The sequence below is a fragment of the Strix aluco genome, chromosome 8, assembly GCF_031877795.1.
Source record: "Strix aluco isolate bStrAlu1 chromosome 8, bStrAlu1.hap1, whole genome shotgun sequence".
NCBI classification, from domain to species: domain Eukaryota; kingdom Metazoa; phylum Chordata; class Aves; order Strigiformes; family Strigidae; genus Strix; species Strix aluco.
In genome coordinates, this window is record NC_133938.1 from 22,608,993 (window position 1) to 22,628,765 (window position 19,773).

The 19,773-nt window shown below is 35.8% G+C and overlaps 1 protein-coding gene across 4 annotated transcripts in view; it reads right to left on the reverse strand.

The window, feature by feature from the left end:
• The window catches only part of COL11A1 (collagen type XI alpha 1 chain), a 164,409-nt gene that overhangs the window by 116,408 nt on the left and 28,228 nt on the right, over positions 1–19,773 (reverse strand). For all 4 annotated transcript variants that reach the window (XM_074832648.1, XM_074832647.1, XM_074832646.1 and 1 more), the window contains exon 5: positions 6,675–6,803. In XM_074832648.1, coding sequence (XP_074688749.1) covers positions 6,675–6,803 — 129 coding nt within the window. The remainder of the gene's footprint in view (positions 1–6,674; positions 6,804–19,773) is intronic.

Genomic DNA, 19,773 nt, shown 5'->3' on the forward strand with positions numbered 1-19,773 from the left:
TACTCTGAAAAAACCAGCAGAATAGAGCTTAAATGAAATAAAAAAAAATAAAAGACCCTTTCCTCCCAAAGACTTTATTCAGCCATATGGCCATTTTGCCACTATGCTCATGAACCCTGCAATGTATCTGAATGGCTAGCACCAGTGCCTCCGTAGTAATTCATCCTATCATTTAATTCTAAGATTCAGTGAGTTACTATGGAGCCACTGGTGCTAGCCATTCAGAACCATTGTAGAATTCATAAAGATGCCATATTGTTAATGATCAGATTCTGTTCTGTAAAATTCTAGAATGAAGGATAACAATCTAGCACAGAGAAGTCACATTTCTCATTCATTTCCTCTCCCTATTTTCTACCAGTTTACTCGTTTGCAGCTCTTTGCCCCTTAGTTTGTCTGCTTTCTCTATGTAAAAACCCTCCAAAATTTGCAGACCATAGGAAGATTTTGCATGGCCAAATGACTGTGATACTAGACTGAAACCATGCCAATGCACTATTCTAATTACTTTCTAAAGTTCTTGGCCCGTTTGTTCTCCGTTTAATTCTCTTTATCCAAAAGTTATTTAATTGCACCAAACATTCTGAACTCTCTAGCAACCCTCTTCCAACATAAGGCAATAATACACAACACTTAATATATTTCAGGATACAATACATTCTTTAAAACCTCCTTCCTGTTGGAAATCAAACATAGTGACTTTGCTTGGAATTTCTGAGAACTGAGTTGTGCTCATCAAGTAATAATTTGGTTTGGTCCATTTTGGAAGTACTCTCCCTTGCTGTATTAAAATTTGAACATTTTCTATAATCAGATACCCTTTCTTTTTCCTGCAGAAGCAACTACAGATTCAGGACAATTTTTTAAGCAACTTCTAAGCAACACCTTTTTGGTGTAGGGAAAACAGCTGAGGTCATCACTCTGTACTTGACAAGCTATGGAGATTCATACCTAGCTATTCACAAGCAAGAACAACTGATGCATACTTCAATTAAAGCATGTATTGAAGGTGGAATAAATGTTAATAACAGAGTAAAGTCTGCGGATGTTACTACTAATCTATTGCTTTCCCGTTTTCAAATTTCAGACTTAATGACACTTAGGTCTGATGAAGTTGGAACAAAACACAGAGGAATAAAAGCATTCTGTACAGGAATGTCACTCACATGCATCTATTCTCATGGCTTAGCCTGAACTGTCCACAGAAAGCCCCACAGTTCTGGCAAACAGCCAAGTTCAACAGATTTTGCAGAGCCTGTGCACAAAAAGTAGTTAAAGGTTACCCAGTTAAACCTTGTTTAGACATATATCACAGTTACTTGGATCCAGAAAGGGACTGATAATTAAAATGGAAGTGGCAATGCATCCAGGTCCAAAGCTTTTATTTTGAAGTCCTTAGGTCTCTCCTACCTAATCCCCCATAGCAAGGGAGAGGTGATGGAAGAGGATGCAGGAGGGTGACCTTGGTTAGGTGGGAGAATGGCATGAGGTTCAGGATAGCACAGCTGAGTAAACCTGGAGAGAAGGGTAGAATTTAAGATATGTCCTCCCTTTGTAGGCTGGCTAGCTTTTGTGAATCCCATGTGAGATGCTTGATTCCTCCTGAGCTTTATTTAGGGTAACCTCAGCACTTAATTCAGGGATGAAGGGACCCTGCAAGTAAAAAGTAGGCATTGAAATCCTCTCTGTTGCATCACCCAAATTGCAATTTGAATCTGATGCTAAGGTTAAAAAAAAATGCAACAAGAAAAAGAAAATCTCAATGCACCACTTAAGGTATCATCAGTAAAGACACTTTGATTATAAATCAGTGTCCAGTAAATATGAGAGCAAAGTCAAGGTCTCAAGGTTTTGAGACAAACCCAAACATTTTAAAAAGCAAATATCACAGAATCACAGAATCATCTAGGTTGGAAAGGACCTTGAAGATCATCTAATCCAACCGTTAAATATTGCACTGCTGATGTTGCAATGATGTGACGTGCATCCTCAGACTCATCTAATGGAAGATCACTACAATATATTCCATAATTTTTCCCATTTTAACGTTGGTAAATTATTTTTAGTCTAGATGAAGTCTCAGACCTTAGCCCCAGCAAATGCATAATTATACCAGCTGAACTGGAAAGATGGCATAAGGTGCAAATAAATACAGAAAAGGAAAGGATTCATTTAAGCCAGCACTGCTATTGGAAGAAATGCCAGAAAACCTATAATGTTGGTTATTTGATTGTTTGCTTTGTTGCAGAAGGAAACACTTCCTAGAGCAATGAGGATTACACTCAGTTAAGAAAAGTATTTTTGCCTTTAAACCTACATCATCTTAGCCAAATCTTTCTCTCTGGATGTTTCTTTAGTGGTCTAAAAATTATCAAACTTTTCAGCATAACTCCATTCCCAGACTGTGAACTTACCAGGAGACTACAAAGGTGTGCGATGTCAAGAGAAATCCTATTCAGCTTCCTAGGTGCAACTCCACAAATGTAATTTACTATTTCACTGACAAAAGTCAACTACTTCCTTTGGGTTTTATAGTCAGTGCTGGAAACACACATTAATGGGTTCTGCAATCACATCATTTGTCTCTTTCCTCTAAGACAAATATCAGTTTCTTATTCTGGCCTGCAATAATTCAAAGGCTCAGATATGTAAGGCCAGAAAGGACTATTGGATCACCTTGACTGTAATGCCTGTACACTTTCAGACTTCAAAACTTCTTACAGTCACCCTGTAACTGAGCCAACTAAAGTATAAATGACATTTCCCAAAACTACTAGAAAGGTATCTGTCCTTGGCTTGAAGATATCTAGAGGTACACCATTTTGGTAATTTGTTCTTTCATTCCTAAAAATTTTAGTAGATCTTTTCTTAACTGTAATTATCTCTCTTTCTTTTCTCCCCTCCCCTCACCATTTGTCTGCAGCCAGGATTTTATTTTTGTGAAGGTTCTTTGTATATGCTAACTGAGCAACATTTCGAGCTCTTGTCATTACTGTGGACAAGCAAACACATTTAGTTTTCCAGTTCCCAAAGTCACAACAATTATGTAGCTTTTACTTGAATCATTCCCATTTTTGCAATATTTGTTTTAGTGACTAAACACCAAGACTGTAAATGATGTTCCAGTATATGTTTCAACCAACAGCATCTATAACAGTAATAACACATCTGTATTTTTATTTCTTTGATTACAAACCAAGACATGCACTTCATTTTTTTGCCAGTTTTGCTTGGAGTGCTCATGTACAAACTGTTTTCCTGCCTTAATAACCAGTAATCTAATCAGTAGTCTTCTCATGTTGGCTTTCAGCTTGATTAGTATCCCAGTCTGGTAAATCATGTACCCCCAAAATCGCTTTCACTGATATAGCAGCAGATGAAACCCATCTATGGGGACAACGCTGAACACAAAAGGTTCTTTTCTTAACACAAGCAACCAGAGTGTATTACAGTGTATATTTCCTAGTTCTTTATGTTTGCCCTGCATTTCTTTCTTTTTCTTTTACGCATGTAACACTGCCTTTAGTTGTGTTATCATCATTGTTTACTGCTCTGCAATATCATGACTCTGACAAATTTTAATAGCATCTATCTTACACTCATTTCCATAGTGCTAGCCTAATTCCCAAGAAACTCCACTAAAAAGTTAATTCAGTGATAGCTCTCTGTTTATGGTAATTTCTGAAATAAGGCAGCCAGATTTGAATCTGTTTATCAGGCAATTTATCTTTACCATAAAATGCTAGGATTTTTTCATTCAAATATCATATGTTGACAAATCAGAAGCTTTATGAAGGTCTAAGTCTATAAATTCTATCAGATATCACTATCAAACTTGTAATCTCCTCAAAACATGACATCAGGCATTTTGAAATAATTGTTTTCCATATAGACTGGCAGTAATTATAGTTTTATCTTTTAATACCTTATTTAATTTTGCAATCAACAGTTTAAAAAAAATCAGCATTATTGTCTTTGTAACTTCTTCCTGGAACTAAATAAGACTTGTTTCATTTATTGCCTTAAAATGAATTATCTATGAGATTTGATAGGCTGCATCTTAAAAAATAACAAAGTTGCCTGCTTTAACAGACTGCTTTTTTATGATTTAGCAGATAATTCTGTAATTCTGGGCAATTCAGTCAGTTATTTATTCTATTGTATATTCATCACACTGGTAGCATTGTTGATGTGATTATTTCAGTTTCCTATTACACAACATGTTAAAGAGATCCATTGACTTCACTGGGAATATTCACACAAAGTTTATGTGAGTTTCATATAAACTCATGGATAGCAACAAAGAAATTGTGTTTTAGCTCAGAAAACAAAATTTCAGTCACCACTGACAGCAATAAACGAAAGCAAACAGAAATGGCAGGTCTCCATTTTTTTAATCTTTTAGGTCTTTTCAGATTTTTTCAAATTAATTTTAAAATGTTACATTGCAAATTAAGATCTTTGATTTCACATTTTTCTCTGTAGGTACTCCCACAAACAATATGTGTTATCACAGGGCAAAAAAATAGGTCTTAGAAAAAACACATTAAAAAAACGCTAACCCCAAGAGTATTTTTGCAATGGTTGCTGAATTTAACGATATTTGCTAACTCCAGTGGCAGTTGCATTAGGCTACAGATGATCTCTACTCTGGATGCTCAACAACATCAGTGCCAGTTACTTGATTTTATGGTTCCCTTTCTTTGGTGTCCACCGACTTTTTTCAATAGATGTGTAGTATGTAACGAATTCTACATAATGAGCATATAACTTTATATGTGTACATAGTTTTTATAATTATGATGAAGCTTCTTTTCTTTTTGATCTACAAATGAGTATTCTCAATTGATGCTAGTGTTAAACAGCTTTTATATAGTATAAACATAATAACTGACAGCAGGAAATTTAGCTAGTCATTCATTATGGAGGGAATGTAATCCCTGGGCTATTTCATTCATATTCTACATCCTTTAGAAACATTGATTTACACTCTAATAATTCACCGTTAGTCATTGCTAATAATCAAGCACAAGTACTCATTCTTCTTCAACTTGAATAGATTTTGAATCTACAGTCTGATCCCAGCTAATTTCTATGGACTCCAAGCCTTATCCACATGCATTACACTAAAGGCCAGGAGCCATCATTGCCATCAAAGGTGGCTAAAGCAAGCAATTATTTGCAATCTCTATAAGCCATGTTAACGCCTGCTTAGGAGTTGATGTGAGTTTGGAGATGACAGTACTCCCAATTTAGTTAAAGCATTTTAAGCATTTAGATATATTCCTCTTCAGGAAAGAGACCAAGGGATGGTTTTAGCAACCTTTTCCCACAAAGATCAGTTTATTAGATTGACTACTCTTCAGTCTTATTTCAGTAGAAAAGTACTAGCCCATTCAAACCTTCCAGGCCTTCACACAGGAAATAGAAAAAGAATCAGAGTGCTAAATCACACAGCAGCGAAGCCCAGGAAAGTTCCCAAGCAAAATTTAAGATTTCTTTGAAATTTAGTAATGAGAAAAAAATTAATTTGATTTTGCTGTTAAATTATTCCCATAAAATATTAACAATACGCTTTCAGCCTGTTCTGCTTTGGAATACAGTGCATGGAGATCCACATAGCCAGGCACACAGAAAGAAGGTCCTACAGGGAAGAATGTAGTGACCAAGGCTTCTGTCTATGTGCAATTCACTTGACACATCTTGTACTGTACCTCTGAGGTAACGGATGTGGGAGTCCCTTTGAACTATGTTCTAGGGCCTACAGACCTTAGTCACTTGATGACCAGATTTTCAGTTAGGTAGAATAAATTGTAGCAACAAATAAAATTATCATATATTTAGGAAAAGTTCTGTCTCAAAATGGATCAAAGCAGGCATCTGAGCAAGTTTTTAATGGTGATCTCTTCAGCAATCAGTAATAATAACGAGTCAGATCACACACAGCTGTGTGCATACTAACTGTCCAGAGCCAACTTCAATTAAGACCAATTACGTTTTGCAAAAGCTTTCCACTTTACACTGTTTGATGCAAGTATTTAGAATGTGTACAACAGTCTAATCTGAGGAACTATCTTGACCTCAGTGAATTATTCAGTTTATGGCTGTGAGAACTGTCTACAGTGACAAATGGTTTCTGTAAACATTTTTTGTGTTTCTGGGAAAAATTCCAACTCTGTTTTGTCTCTGTTGATATTTACCTGCTATGAGTGGAGCTGGTTGAAATAATTTTGTATGTACATGCATTTGTACACTGGACACAGCTCATTAGAATACATGGCATTTCTAGAAGAAGTAGTTTACAACAGCAGAATACTCATAGCTCCCATGTCTTTCAAATGTGGCATTTGATGGCACTCAGAATCAGTGAAATCATAAACGTACACAGGAAGAACAAATAGGTACAACTAAACAAACTCATATTGCTATCATTTTTTAAGGATTTACAGTTTAACTTCATTGAGCATGCTGGTTATTGAAATACCAGTGTTATAGGTTCCTTCAAATGCTTGATATAAATGAGTAGATAGAAAAAATGAATGTACTCCTTCAACCTTCCTCCCTCATATCTAGAACAATGCATGCCATTTAGCTGTAAATGCTCCTTGGGTAACTTGCATCCAGCACAACCACTAATGTGCAATAAATTTAGTAATATGTGGCTGATTACTCACCTCATCAACTTGAGGATCTTGAGCCTGAGCAGCATTGGGCACTGGGGAATCACAGTCTGGGCTATAATGCTCACAATAGTCATATGCAGCTCTGGGGTCAGCTATAATCAACAGCTGCTGGATCTCACCCTGCAGGAAAGTATATGCAGATTAAATAACAAAAAAAAAATATTGTCTACAGTTCATCAGAAGTACAGACTTTTAATTCAGAAAACAAAAGTAGGCACATAATACTCAGATATTATATTAACATTTGTGATTACAGATAACATATCTACTTAATTTCTGCTGCTATACTGGAAACCACCTTAACTATTGTTCACATGGAAAAACAATGCAAATTAATACCGAATGGACTAGGTGCAAAATTCTGGCTTAAAATACTGTCTGGTTTGGAAAGGAGAGGGCGGGAAGGTGTAACTCCTGCTCTGTCATTTTCATGCTGTTTGTTTACTTCTTCACTGGGAACTAGTCTAAATTCCTAAGATTTAATTCAGGGCACTTCCTATTACCAGCATGCAGCTCAGCATGCAAGTGATCAGCAGTATAATTCTGAGAGTTTGCATCACATCTGTACTCTCAAAGAAGGGAGAAAATAAAATAAAATAAAAAAGGCTGTACAGGAGACACAGTTATTGGAATAAAAAATAATTGAGTAAGCAGTGTGTAAATACACACTATAGAACGTGTTGAAATAAAAAATTTAACAGCTAACAAATGTTATTTTCATTTCTATTCCCATATATCATGCATAAAAACAACATCACAGTAAAGAGACCCACTATTCTGGATAATAAAAATGGCTCTGCAGAGGTCCCCTACAGAGACCTTGTATGTTTATCATTTTCCACAGAAAGCTGTCTGGTATCCAGTGTATTTCTTAACATAGTGGTACCATTTAAACAGCATTAGGTAAATTCCTGCCAACATTTCCACTATAAATTTCCTCATTCAGGAGCTTCGTATGCTGTCATAAAAATAAGGTTGTTGAAAATTGGCACATGTTCTCGGTCAAAACCCATTAACTTCAGTCTCTCACTATTTCCCCATTAAGGAGGATTTTTAAACTTTTATATACTTCTAATGTAATTTTATTTTGTTCTTACCAAAAATGGGGGTGAAGGGATAACTTTGTTAGTATCACCTCCCCTATGAGGACAGACTGAGGGAGTTGGGGTTGTTCAGCCTGGAGAAGAGAAGGCTCCAGGGAAACCTTATAGCAGCTTTCCGGTACTTAAAGGGGGCTACAGGAGAGATGTGGAGGGGCTCTTTATCAGGGAGTGTAGGGATAGGACAAGGGGAAACAGTTTTAAACTGAAAGAGGGGAGATTTAGATTAGGAAGAAATTCTTCAGTATGAGGGTGGTGAGGCACTGGAGCAGGCTGCCCATAGAAGCTGTAGATTCCCTGGAAATGTTCAAGGTCAAGTTGGACGGGGCTTTGAGCAACCTGATCTAGTGGAAGGTGTCCCTGCCCATGGCAGGGGGGTTGGAACTAGATGAGCTTTAAGGTCCCTTCCAACCCAAACAATTCTATGATTCTATACCTGTGCATGTTTTGTCTTTAAAGAGGAAATATCATAACTGATGGAAATGTACAGCTGGGAAAATTCACAATTATCTCAGTACTTCCAAAATGGCTTTACAACTCTCAGAACAGTAGCCCTTAACAAAATTAGAGAATATTTTAAAATAGTAAAGAATAATTTGTAACACTCCTTCCTTTCAAAAACAAAAATCACAGAAAGAAGCAAAAAACCCTCAAACTGAAAAAAAAACCCCAACCTTCTGTAATTTTCCTAGTTCTACAATACTTTTTTACTAACTTATTTAACATAAAGTATGAAATACTCAGTTTCTTATCGCATAATGTCTATACATTACAAATGTGTTTTTTACAATATTCTCAATTCATTTTTCTATATAGACTCATGTGTGTCTCAGATTAATTTAGAATTGGAATATATATTTTTTTTAAGCTTCCAGAAATACTACAAATGCAGCAGTTTGTTCCCCTGCCAGGGGGAAAGAAAATCTCTTTGATTTTCCTTAGTTCACTAATGCGTCCTGATTTGGACATCTTCCTAGAAAACCTGCTATACATACAGAGAAGTTACCCCTTTGATTCCTTACATGACTCCCTCAAGAGTTTGAGTGCTTTGAGAGGTTTTGTACAGTCATTGTCAGCCTGGGCTATGCAGCCCCTATCTCCAGCAAAGTGTTTCCAAACTGCTCTGCCTTTCCTCTTTCACCAGCCAAATTAAACTAAGTGAAGCAGAGGAATATGTTAGAGAGAATTAGCAACTGAAAGACAAAACAGGTAACTCTTTGGAGCAACCATTAGAGGTGGATGTGTAGAACCTGTCCTTACCCTGCAGAGCTCAGGTCACTGTCTTGCTATATACCCCGGAACATACATGACTTTCTGAGATGTCCATACAGAGCACCATGCATACAGTGTGCCAGCTAGTGTGAGTAATGCTGAAACTGCTCCTGAAACTATTACTGTTTAGTATGATATGCTAAGAGAACCCAGGTCGGGGAATATAGCCAGTATTCTGGAGCTTGCTTTGTGCTGATCTTGAATGCCATGGAATTTTGGCATGGGTTTTGTTGGATTGTGCGTTTGCAAGAAGCACTCAGCATGCTGTTACCACTTGGCTCAGACATCCGTAAATTGGTTAAAGCTGTTCCTGATCCATTGATTGTACTTCCCAGCTCTGCCTGTCTGTCTGTCATGGGTCCACATAGAGGGAGGCCCTCAGAAGTCTTGCACAGTATACATAAATTGCTACTGGCTATTTATGTGCGAGAAGTTTACTGAGGAACTGATTGATTTTACATTTGGCATCTCAAATGTTAATTTTCCTCTTTTTCCTTCCACATCTGCTATAAGAATATTTCTGGTAAATTATTGCTTTTATTTTTCTATTTTTTGTTTTTATTTTTCTGTCTTTGCAAATTGAATGGCTTCTTTGAGTATTTGTATTGGCAGTGCTTTTTCACTAGTCAGTGAAGAGCTTTCATTTCAGATCAGGTCAATCATCTCAGCACATGAAATTCCACATACATTATTGGCAGATTTCATTATTGTGATTTAGTTATCATTCTAAGGTATTTGTTAGACAAATCTACACTCCTGCTCTTTCAGAATTTTTCACAGAACAACTTCAGTCTTCACAAACACATTCGTCAATTTTAACTGTCTAACTTTGTGAGACTGAAACAAAATTTTGTAAAGTCCATTGCAAATAAACTACAAATACTGAATCTGGCCATACTTCACGACCTGGAGTCATAGATTAGGCACTTAATGATCTACCTGCACAAGTCCCAAGAACTTTAAATGAAAATATGGATAAATGGAGTCATGGGTTATTAACAATTCTAATAGTTGGTGTCTAGAACAACACTGAGGTATCTAAACATATATGCATATCTGCATAATGTTATTCGTATATGAAAATTGCAGGAAAAAAGGAAGTCTCACAGGATAGAATGATGAATGCAAGAGAGAGAGAGCAAAGATGGGGAAGGAGACAGGAGAACAGAGTAAAATTTACAAATACACCTGAGCATCCTTGAAGTATTCTGAAAAGCGCAGAGATAAAAAGCCAAAACGTGCAAAAGGCAGCTGTCTATATAGATTAGTTCTACTTCCTTCTCTATGAAAGTGTCATGACCACCTTTGTGGGGAAAGACTGCTCAGGCAATTTCACAAAGTTGATAGATGATATAGTGTGTTATACAAGTGAAATGTTTGATGTCTCTGCTGAGCCAGTCTTCCACCATGATTTGATGTCAGAGATAAGTGGGATGACAGTAGAAGGCAGAGGCAGAGAACTTGTGGTGAGGTATCAGAGACACATATACAGCCACTTTTTCATCTTATTACTTGTAAGATGCTTAGCTTGCCCCCTGAAGTGCTAAAAGCCTATTTAGCCCTGAAGAAGACAATTTTGCCTTATATTGCCTTATATTGCCTGATACTGCCTTATAACAATTTTTTTATGCTGCATAACACTTAATACAATATATTTTAAACAGTGTTTATCAGATATTTAACATTACTTGCATATTAGGGATGAGAAAGTTGAGAGCTAGGTCTCTGCCGTAGTTGCCCAGAGGTGAAGGGGAACATCCAGCAAGGTATTCAGACATGCCTAACATTAAGCATACAAGTACTGCTTGTAAGTAAAATGGATCATTTTGGAGTCTTAATATTTAGTTTGGAGCATAAATACTTTATTGAAACAGACACTAAATTGTTGTCAAAGCCAACACATAACTCACAAACTCAGTGCATAGTTGCGTAATTCATAACAACATGAAATAAAAATAGTTAAAGTCTATGAACATTTTAATTCCTCTCTATTTTGGGAATGTGCTCATAATTAAAATCAGAGGCTTCTGAATTAGCCTCATGGTTATATGAGAAAAGCTGCCTGAGAAACATAAAATATCTTGCCCACCAATTATGCCTAGCATGAAAATATGGTACAGAAGGATTACTTATGTAGCATTGTCCTAAAAGATACTCTACCAAACAAGCTACTCTTTGCAGAATCCTCCAAGACTATTAAAAGGAGTTAATTAGATCTGAGGAAACATTCGCTTTTTTGTGGCGTGCCACAGCAAATGTGGAGAACATGCTCAAATCAGTTGAATGCCTGTTGGAACAGCTGCACATTCACTCAGTTTAACTGTTCTACAAGTAACAGCCCAGCTAAGAATGAGAAGTGTGTGGTGGATTCAGTCATTGAAAATTCCTCTGCGAATCTCACAGACATTCCACAGTGACATTCTAAAATAAGAAAGTTTATGTGCGTGTACACTTCCAGGATTTGTTGAAAAACACACCTCAAAGTAGTAATGTGCAAGTTGGGTTATCTGCACTGAAAATGTAGACTCAATATGAAAACCATTTGCAACACTGAAAAAATAGAGCACTGACCAACAAAAAAAGGTAACGGAGACCCAACTTGCAGAAAAGCAGTAGACTACCAAATTGTCTTTCCAATTTTACCGACTTTCTCTTGATGTAATTATTGTTTAGTTAGCCTCATGGTAGTAATTGCTCTATTTGATTCCACCTTTTTAGAGCATTTTTTAGATTCCACAACAGAAATCAGAATAAGGAAAATCCCCAGTTAGATATGGTGTCAGATTTTCACAATGATGTGAGTCATTGAGAGACTGAGAAGTAAGGAATTAATTATTTAATAAGCAATAACTGTTAATGTCTGCTTATTATCTTAATTGTGACTTCATAAAAAAATGTAGATTATCTCTCTTCTTGAAACATTCTCTTTTCCTTTTAACTATGTAATCTTACTAATGCATTCTAAATGTGATGTATTAGAGAAGTACAACCACAAAGTAGTCCATTTATAGTCTATTTATCAGCTAAAAGTTTCTATCATTGATAAAAGACATCTCTGTTATCACCTGCCAGCATTGTTAAAAAGGCAAACATATGAATTCTTACAAGGCTGTAAGGGCACTATATGAAGGAATCAGTGCTGAAATTACTTTTTTTACCAGTATTTAAAATTTTATGGTCTAGTTTCCTAGCTCTACAAGAACCTCAAGCAGTTCAGTTGTAGATGGATTTTTGGGATATCTGTTTCACAAGAATCTTAATAAAACAATAACCCTGCCAGGTGAAAGCGACCTCTGTCCAGAGAATAGCATGTAAGTATTACTCTGCAGGACCCTCTCCACAGAAGCAAACTTAACAAATTATTTAAAACATTTAAAAAAAAAAATTTCTAAGAACAAGTGATCTTGGTAGTTGCACAACTAGGATGCTACATAACAGTGTGACTGAACCAGTGTTGAGAACTCAAGTTGTAGCTTCTTATTGATTAACAATGAGATTTTCTAGAATTATTCCATCAGGAGAAATCTTATTGCTTGTTTTCCAGCTCCACCAAAAAAAAAAAAAAAAGAAAAATAATGCAGCAATTACTTAAATGTCTAATTCATATATTAGAGGTTCAGAAAGACTTTCCACAACTAGAATGGGAAGGTTAGTATTAGCAAAATAATATCCTTCTGATTCATATTCTGGATGAAATGAGTGCCTCTTCTGTGCTTATAAGGATAACTAGATTTTAAAGATGGCTACCTAAAGGGTGATAAAAGCATAACAAAACCGGTGCTAGGCACTATATCAACCCAGGAGAACATCAGTATCTTTCATTTTCATGTGATGGCTAAAGCCTGAGAATAACAAAGTAGACTCTTCAGTAAATCAGCAGAAACCCTAACCTGTATATATGTGCTGACTTTCTCTAATTGGTTATGTGACAGTACAACTATAGACTCCAAAGAACAGAAGTCTAGACAGCCTGGATATTATTACTATAGAATTTAGAAAAACCTGCTGCAGAATTCATTTAATCTTCCTGCAAAGATTTGAGGTATTGGAGAATTCCAGGGGCCTTTAATATAATATTCCATAACCCAGGCTCATTGCATAATATAGCTAGAGAAAGATATTTAGAGCCTGCCAGACTGAAGCACTGTAAAAGCAATAAATTGTGAAAGCAGAATTCTGTACAGGTCAAAGTTTCCACAGAAATCAATGTCTTCTTGATTCTTTGAAATTCCATGCTTATAGGAGGTATATATTCAGCTTGGTTAAGAAACAGGTTGATATACCATTTATAATTTTAAACTTCAGAAACATAGCTGTTCACAGACCAAAGTCTGTTGTAATTCTTAACTGAGAGATTAATTATAAGGCCTGTATATACAGAATGTGTACATAACACACACACACAAACACATATGTGACCAAGGACATCCTATTTTCTTGATAAGAGCTGCAAATCTGTTACATTGTCATTTATCTTTGAAACCTCATTTACAGCTGTTGTTTAAAACTTAAACATACTACAGGGAAGATTAACTGAAATGATAATAAGTCCTATCTGTAAAATTTGCTGGAGGTGATGTAACAGGCAGCATTTTTTGAGGTTGTTAACTTTAAATGTAATTACAAACAATGTACTTCAATGACCATTCCTTTGTTTCTTGGGACTATTCATTGAAAATGAACTTGAACTCCAAAAAATTACCAGAGCTTTGCTTTCTTTTTCTCTCCCCTTCCTGCTTTCAAAAATAAGGAGAGGAAACACAGAAAACGGAATTACTTACTTTTGTTCATCGAGCATAAATTTGGAAATACTGTAAAAAAACCCCCAAAAAACCCAAAACAGACACTAAATCACCATTCTTTCAGATAAAAAAAGAAGGCAGAATGAAACAAGCCAAATAGAAAGCTTCTGTAAAATTGCTGGGTTTTTATTAGGTGCCTCTCAAATGGAAAAATTGTTTGCTTTGCTTTCTTTTTTTGTGTTGTTGTTTTTTCCTCCCAATGCTGGAAGTTGGCCACTTCTCTGGTGTTGATAGCTAGAAGGTCACTTCTAAATATTTTTGCCTGGAACCTATTGCATTTTTTGGTTTCTTTCCCTTTTATGTTAAACATTACTCTTTAGTCTGACTGACACTAAACATTGAGCAGGTCACTAGCAATTACTAAAGGTGACGCATAATGGGAATAATTTTGGCTATGTCTACATTAGCTAGTAGTGCAGCTCAGCAGGACAGTATGAAACAAGAGGATACTGATGACACGTCATTCACACTGCGTGCCTTTGGGGGAGTTTTACTTTGGGCTAGCCTCCCTATTCTGCTTTAGCCGTACAGCAGTTTTGGTCAGTAAGTAAAAGCTCTACCCATTCTGCTACTGCTACCTTCTTCAGGGAGTATGCACACAGATGAATGGTCTTTCTGCACTTGCACACTTGGACTTTCCATGTGATATGTGAGGGATGGTTACTCATCTGTCAAATATCGCTCTATCTTCAACTGCTCACTCAGGCTATTTAAAGGAATCTTATGTTGTACATCAGTGTATGAATGCTTTTTTCATGAAAACAGGTTAATGCGTAGCATCAAAATCTAAACCCTTTATTAACAAGGATTATTGCAAGGATTTAACCTCATAAACTGTGTGCAGTTAAAACTTTCGAAGGCTTTAAAGAAGAGTCTTATATACATCAGGTTTTGTCTTGTTATACTCATTTACAGTACAGTGCCTATAAATCATTGTATTGGTCTGACATGTGGGGAGTTTTGAAGGAAAAAAGTCTCTATAGGGAAATATCTGCATAAAGACTCTGTTAGTTATTAACTTATTATAAAATACTTGTTATAAAAAACTGTTGTATTGTTCACACCAACAGTACTAAATGAGGAGTGACAAATCCTTAAAGCTGGCAAAGAATAAAAAGATCCCTGCTATTTATCAAACATTTAAGCTACAAACATATTTCAATGGATACAATTCAAAATTTTTTCACTAGGTGCCATGCACCAGCATCTGACTAATTTCTTTTTTTTTTTTTTTTTTTTTTTTTTTAAATTCTTGTATGCTATTGCAGGAATTTTCTTCTTTGCAGCAAGCACTTACAAACCAGCCCTTCTTGCACTATCTATCTGAAAACACAGAAGAGATTAATTTCAAATGACACATGTAAAACTTTGAGGTATACTGTGTCAGTCTTTCATAAACAAGCATTTTCAAACTACTCCCACTGATATCAATAGATCCACTTCTGTGAGCAAGTGCTTAGCAGTGTAAATAAAGGTCTCATAATTTGGCAGTTAATGATAATACAGTTCCTAGACAGCATAATTTTATTATTTTAAGACACATTCACATCTTATAAATTGCTTCTCAATATAAGCATAATTTATGCTTAATGCTTATTTGTATTCAATATCTTGTTTGTGACATCATACTGATTTCCATATTAACTGAGCACGATGTCATGAAATCTCAGATTAGCACCAACATTCAGGAATGAGCAGCAGGCAACTCCAAATTAGACTTTCCTCATATAAAACAAACAGACCCCCCACAAGATTTGGAAAATACTTAAGATATTTTCTTCCTTGCTTTTAAAGCTAAACCAGAAGATCTTTCTGAGAGCACTACTAAAAAATGCCTCTTGGCTATAGCACCACTAGGTAAACTTATCAAGGAATATTATGTTTGTTGAATATACAAAAATAGCAAATTAGGCAGTCATTTATCATGCTCTTAGCAGACCAATCAGCCCTCTCCTTCTTTCAGTGGTGATCTACTTGATCTCTGGACACCCAGTATGTTTACTTCCTCAGGAATTATTGATCATCAGCATAGGAAAGTTACATGAAAGTAGTCATGTCAAACTGATTAAAATGTATGCATTTAAAATTTCCCAGTGTACTATAACATATTGTTGTGTTAGCAATTATTAGACTGCCAGAATCAGAACAAAGGTGGGAGAGCTGCCTAGAAAACAGAAGTTAATATGAGGAACAGAAAAAAGAAAGGGAAATAGCCGAGAATTTAATTTCATTAAATTTTGTGTATTATAAATTTTAAATAACACAGTTAGAAACAAAGAATAATATTTGATCCGCTGTGATGTAACACTGTTTTAAAATGTGTGAAATATTCCTCACAGGAGCAATATTTGTTCTGAGGATGCTAAATAAATGATCCATGCAAATATGTTAGAGCAATATGACTGAAGAAGTACTTCTTTTTCCAAAGACACGATCAAGTTGTTGGGAGGTCAGGATAATGTCACTTAGTCATATCTATTTCGGACTCATGAGTGTATGCAAGAATTCATAGAAGTTTAGATGTACTCTCTGAGGGAACAGGAACATATGACGTATCTAATTGTTTACAGTGCTGATTCTGACAGTGCTGAACTCTGCTTTCAATGGGAGTGAATTACCTTAACGATGCAACTGGGTTTTGTGCAGTTGTGTTTTGCTGTATGAATGGGTTCAGGACCAGAAGAAACCCTGGCATCTTCAACCAGTAGGTCACTGAAGCCTAGGATTTCATTATACTTATCTACAGGTTCATTATTTCCACATCTTGAATTTCCATTCAGTTTGAGGAGACTGGAGTGCTCCATCATTCCTGAGATCAAATCATTGGCTTATTATGACTAAAACCATCTTTATTACCCAAGATAAAACAGCCTTTGTGATGCATGGATCCAATATTAATCCTTCTGACACTGTGCTGTGAATTCCAACGGGTCACTATACACTTAGATTTTTCTTTTTATGTGCTTCCTAGATGTGAGCCAATAAAGGCATCAAATGTCACATGGAAAGTGTGTCTTATACAGTTTTAAGTCTTATGAATCTAATGTCATGGCTAAATAAGTTCATTTCTGGAATTTCCTTCACATAGAATAAGACGCATTGTGTTACATGTTTCTTCAGTGCCTGTTGTGTCTCAATATACAGCAGGGTTCACAACACAGAAATACTACCAAGGAGAGCCATGGAACCACCAAACATCACTCTGGGCTACCATGAATGAGATAAACAGAACATTTAAGACACAACCAGGAGACTCTTAAACAGGGGAGAAATTCCAGGGAACAGCCCCAAACTTTAGAAATTGTAGCAGCAGTAGCTAAGGGATGGATAAAGTCTTGCTAATGAAACAAAAAGAATGTTGTTTAGAGAGTAGAAAAACATGAGAGTAGAAAAACATGAGACAACCTCAAAAAAAACTAGATTATGTTTTGCTTGGCCAGATTTTGAAGGACACATATCATTAAAACTGTATATGGCACAGTACTTTGTTTAAACTTTGAGGGACATTCTAATTGCCTATTTTGAACACATACACATCTAACTAAAGATTCAAATAACTGAACATAGGTATAAATGTACCCATGGTGGCTGTACAGTAAAAGAGAAAGCAGAATAATATAACTGAATATAGGTATAACTGAATAACTGAACATAGGTATATGAATATGAAATATTCATATACATAACTGAACATAGGTATAAATGTACCCATGGTGGCTGTACAGCAAAAGAGAAAGCAGAAACCTATCCCAAAAGAAAAGACTGTAAGCTTCTAATTTAAGTAAGAGACTTCGGACTAAATATAAACCCCCAGCAATTACAAGAACAGTCTTACAAGAATGTAACTGATTTCTCTGAATAAAGCAAAGGAGTACAATCACTTAAGTAAGGAAACATAATCACTGAAGGAATACAGAAATGTACAGTGATGTTACATATGGTAGAAATGTTGCTGTTCTCAGTGCTGAATGTTAAGATTCAGCCTGTAAACTGACTTTACAGACATCTGCCTGATCTCTTTTGTGAATCCAAAGTCATCTTTCTTCTTAGTGGGTCTCAGCTGGAATTGAAGCACTGACTTGCCACGTCAGTGTAGGGAGATATCAGTGAAAAATCTGACATTCCTTTTTCATCCTTCAACACATGACAAAAACCCTCAGAGAAAAACATTTTTATTTAAGTCATTCTAGCAAATTCTGTTAAAATTATATCCTCATGCCCATGTTGATTTCACATAAGTTGAAGTTCAAGAAAAATGTAGGGTCATTTTTGGGGTTTCTTCAGTTAATCCACTAATTCTGATTTTAAGTACCAACCGCAATTTGCTACGTATGTCTTCATCCAACCTTACTGACTCTTCCAACAGCTGCTAACAAAAAATAATTGCATTCAACCACATCCCTTTCCATCTCTTTGTCCTCTATAGGGCTTCAAAGAGCAGAGGGAATTGTATACACAACTGCAAAAGGTACAGATAGAGGAAACTATTACCGAGGAGGAACTGCTACAGTAGGAATTATTCTGCCTTAAAATAATTACTCTTTGTCATGAGTCAAAGTTTCATTTTTCTTTCTGAGTGGCTAATAACTTTGGTGACATAAGAATGTAATAGCAGAAAATTTTCAGAACTATCATTTTATTTACCCCTTAGATAGCCTATGGTCCTTCTGTATTCCCACAGGAATGGTCTTAATCTCTCTTTAACAAATTTTTTTTTGGAGGATTTAATATTTAATACTGTTTAAAATAGAGAGGACAGATGTAATATCTTAATAGTAAACAACTTCAGAGACGAAAGGCCCCTAGCATGCTTCTCTTCTATTAAACGTGTTACTTAATGCAAATGATTAAAACAAATATCTCCCTTTATGCACATATCATCAACCACTGCACTTATTTTCAAACAGCTACTTACAATCATTTCAGCACCTCTGAAACTTCAGACAGGCCTTTTTATTTAGAAATTGTACTGAATAAAACAAACCAAACACCAATGTTTACTTATTATGCACTTCCCCCCTTGACGACTTTTAAAATAGTTACAAACTTTGCAAGAACAAGCCAGGGCCTGTTGCCTTAGTTTCTATTAGAATCTAAAACCACTTGTAAAACACTAAAAAAAATATCAGTTTATCTACTTTTGCATTTTTTTTTCTGAGTTCTTTTTACTTATGTATATTAACATTGCACATATTTTGGCAATTTATTGCCAAATACATACATTGTGGGACTTGTTTTCTGACCTAAGAAAGAAATACAAATGAAAATTGAAAGTAATTATCCCCTGTGCAGACCAAAACTCCTTGTCCCACCCCATATAAGGCATCTGTGGAATTCATCTCCAAATGGAAAATAATGTCCCTCAGATGTCCAAACTGTATTGGGGACCACAAGTAAATTAGGCTGTCAATACCAATCCCATAAATTTCCCCATTGAAAAGCTCATGTTTCATCATGTCCATAGAAATGAAAGATAACAATGCCACAATGTTACACTCAAAATTCATATTTCCTCTCTTGATACCAATGCAGCTTCTCAAGCATATGCTTTACTTAAAGCTAGGATTACAACTCTGGACATTTATGGAGCACCAATGTATGAAGTGAACTACTGCTCTGTATTTTCTTATTTTTCAGTTTTCATTTAAATTTGACAGTTTTGACTGTTGTATAACAATATTATAAAAGAAACTTAGTACTGTAGATTTAGAGAAGCTTCATTATTAGCCTGTAAAAATAATCGTTGACACAAGGATTCTACCTAGAAAGGCCTCATGATTGGCAGTCACATTCTTCCTTAGAGGCATTTTACCCTTCCTATATGTACTTCTTGGCCAGTAAGTGATGGAAACATATATGTCCTTATTGCCAAAGTATGTCCCAGTTACTGGAAAGAGTAATAAGTGGGATAAACAA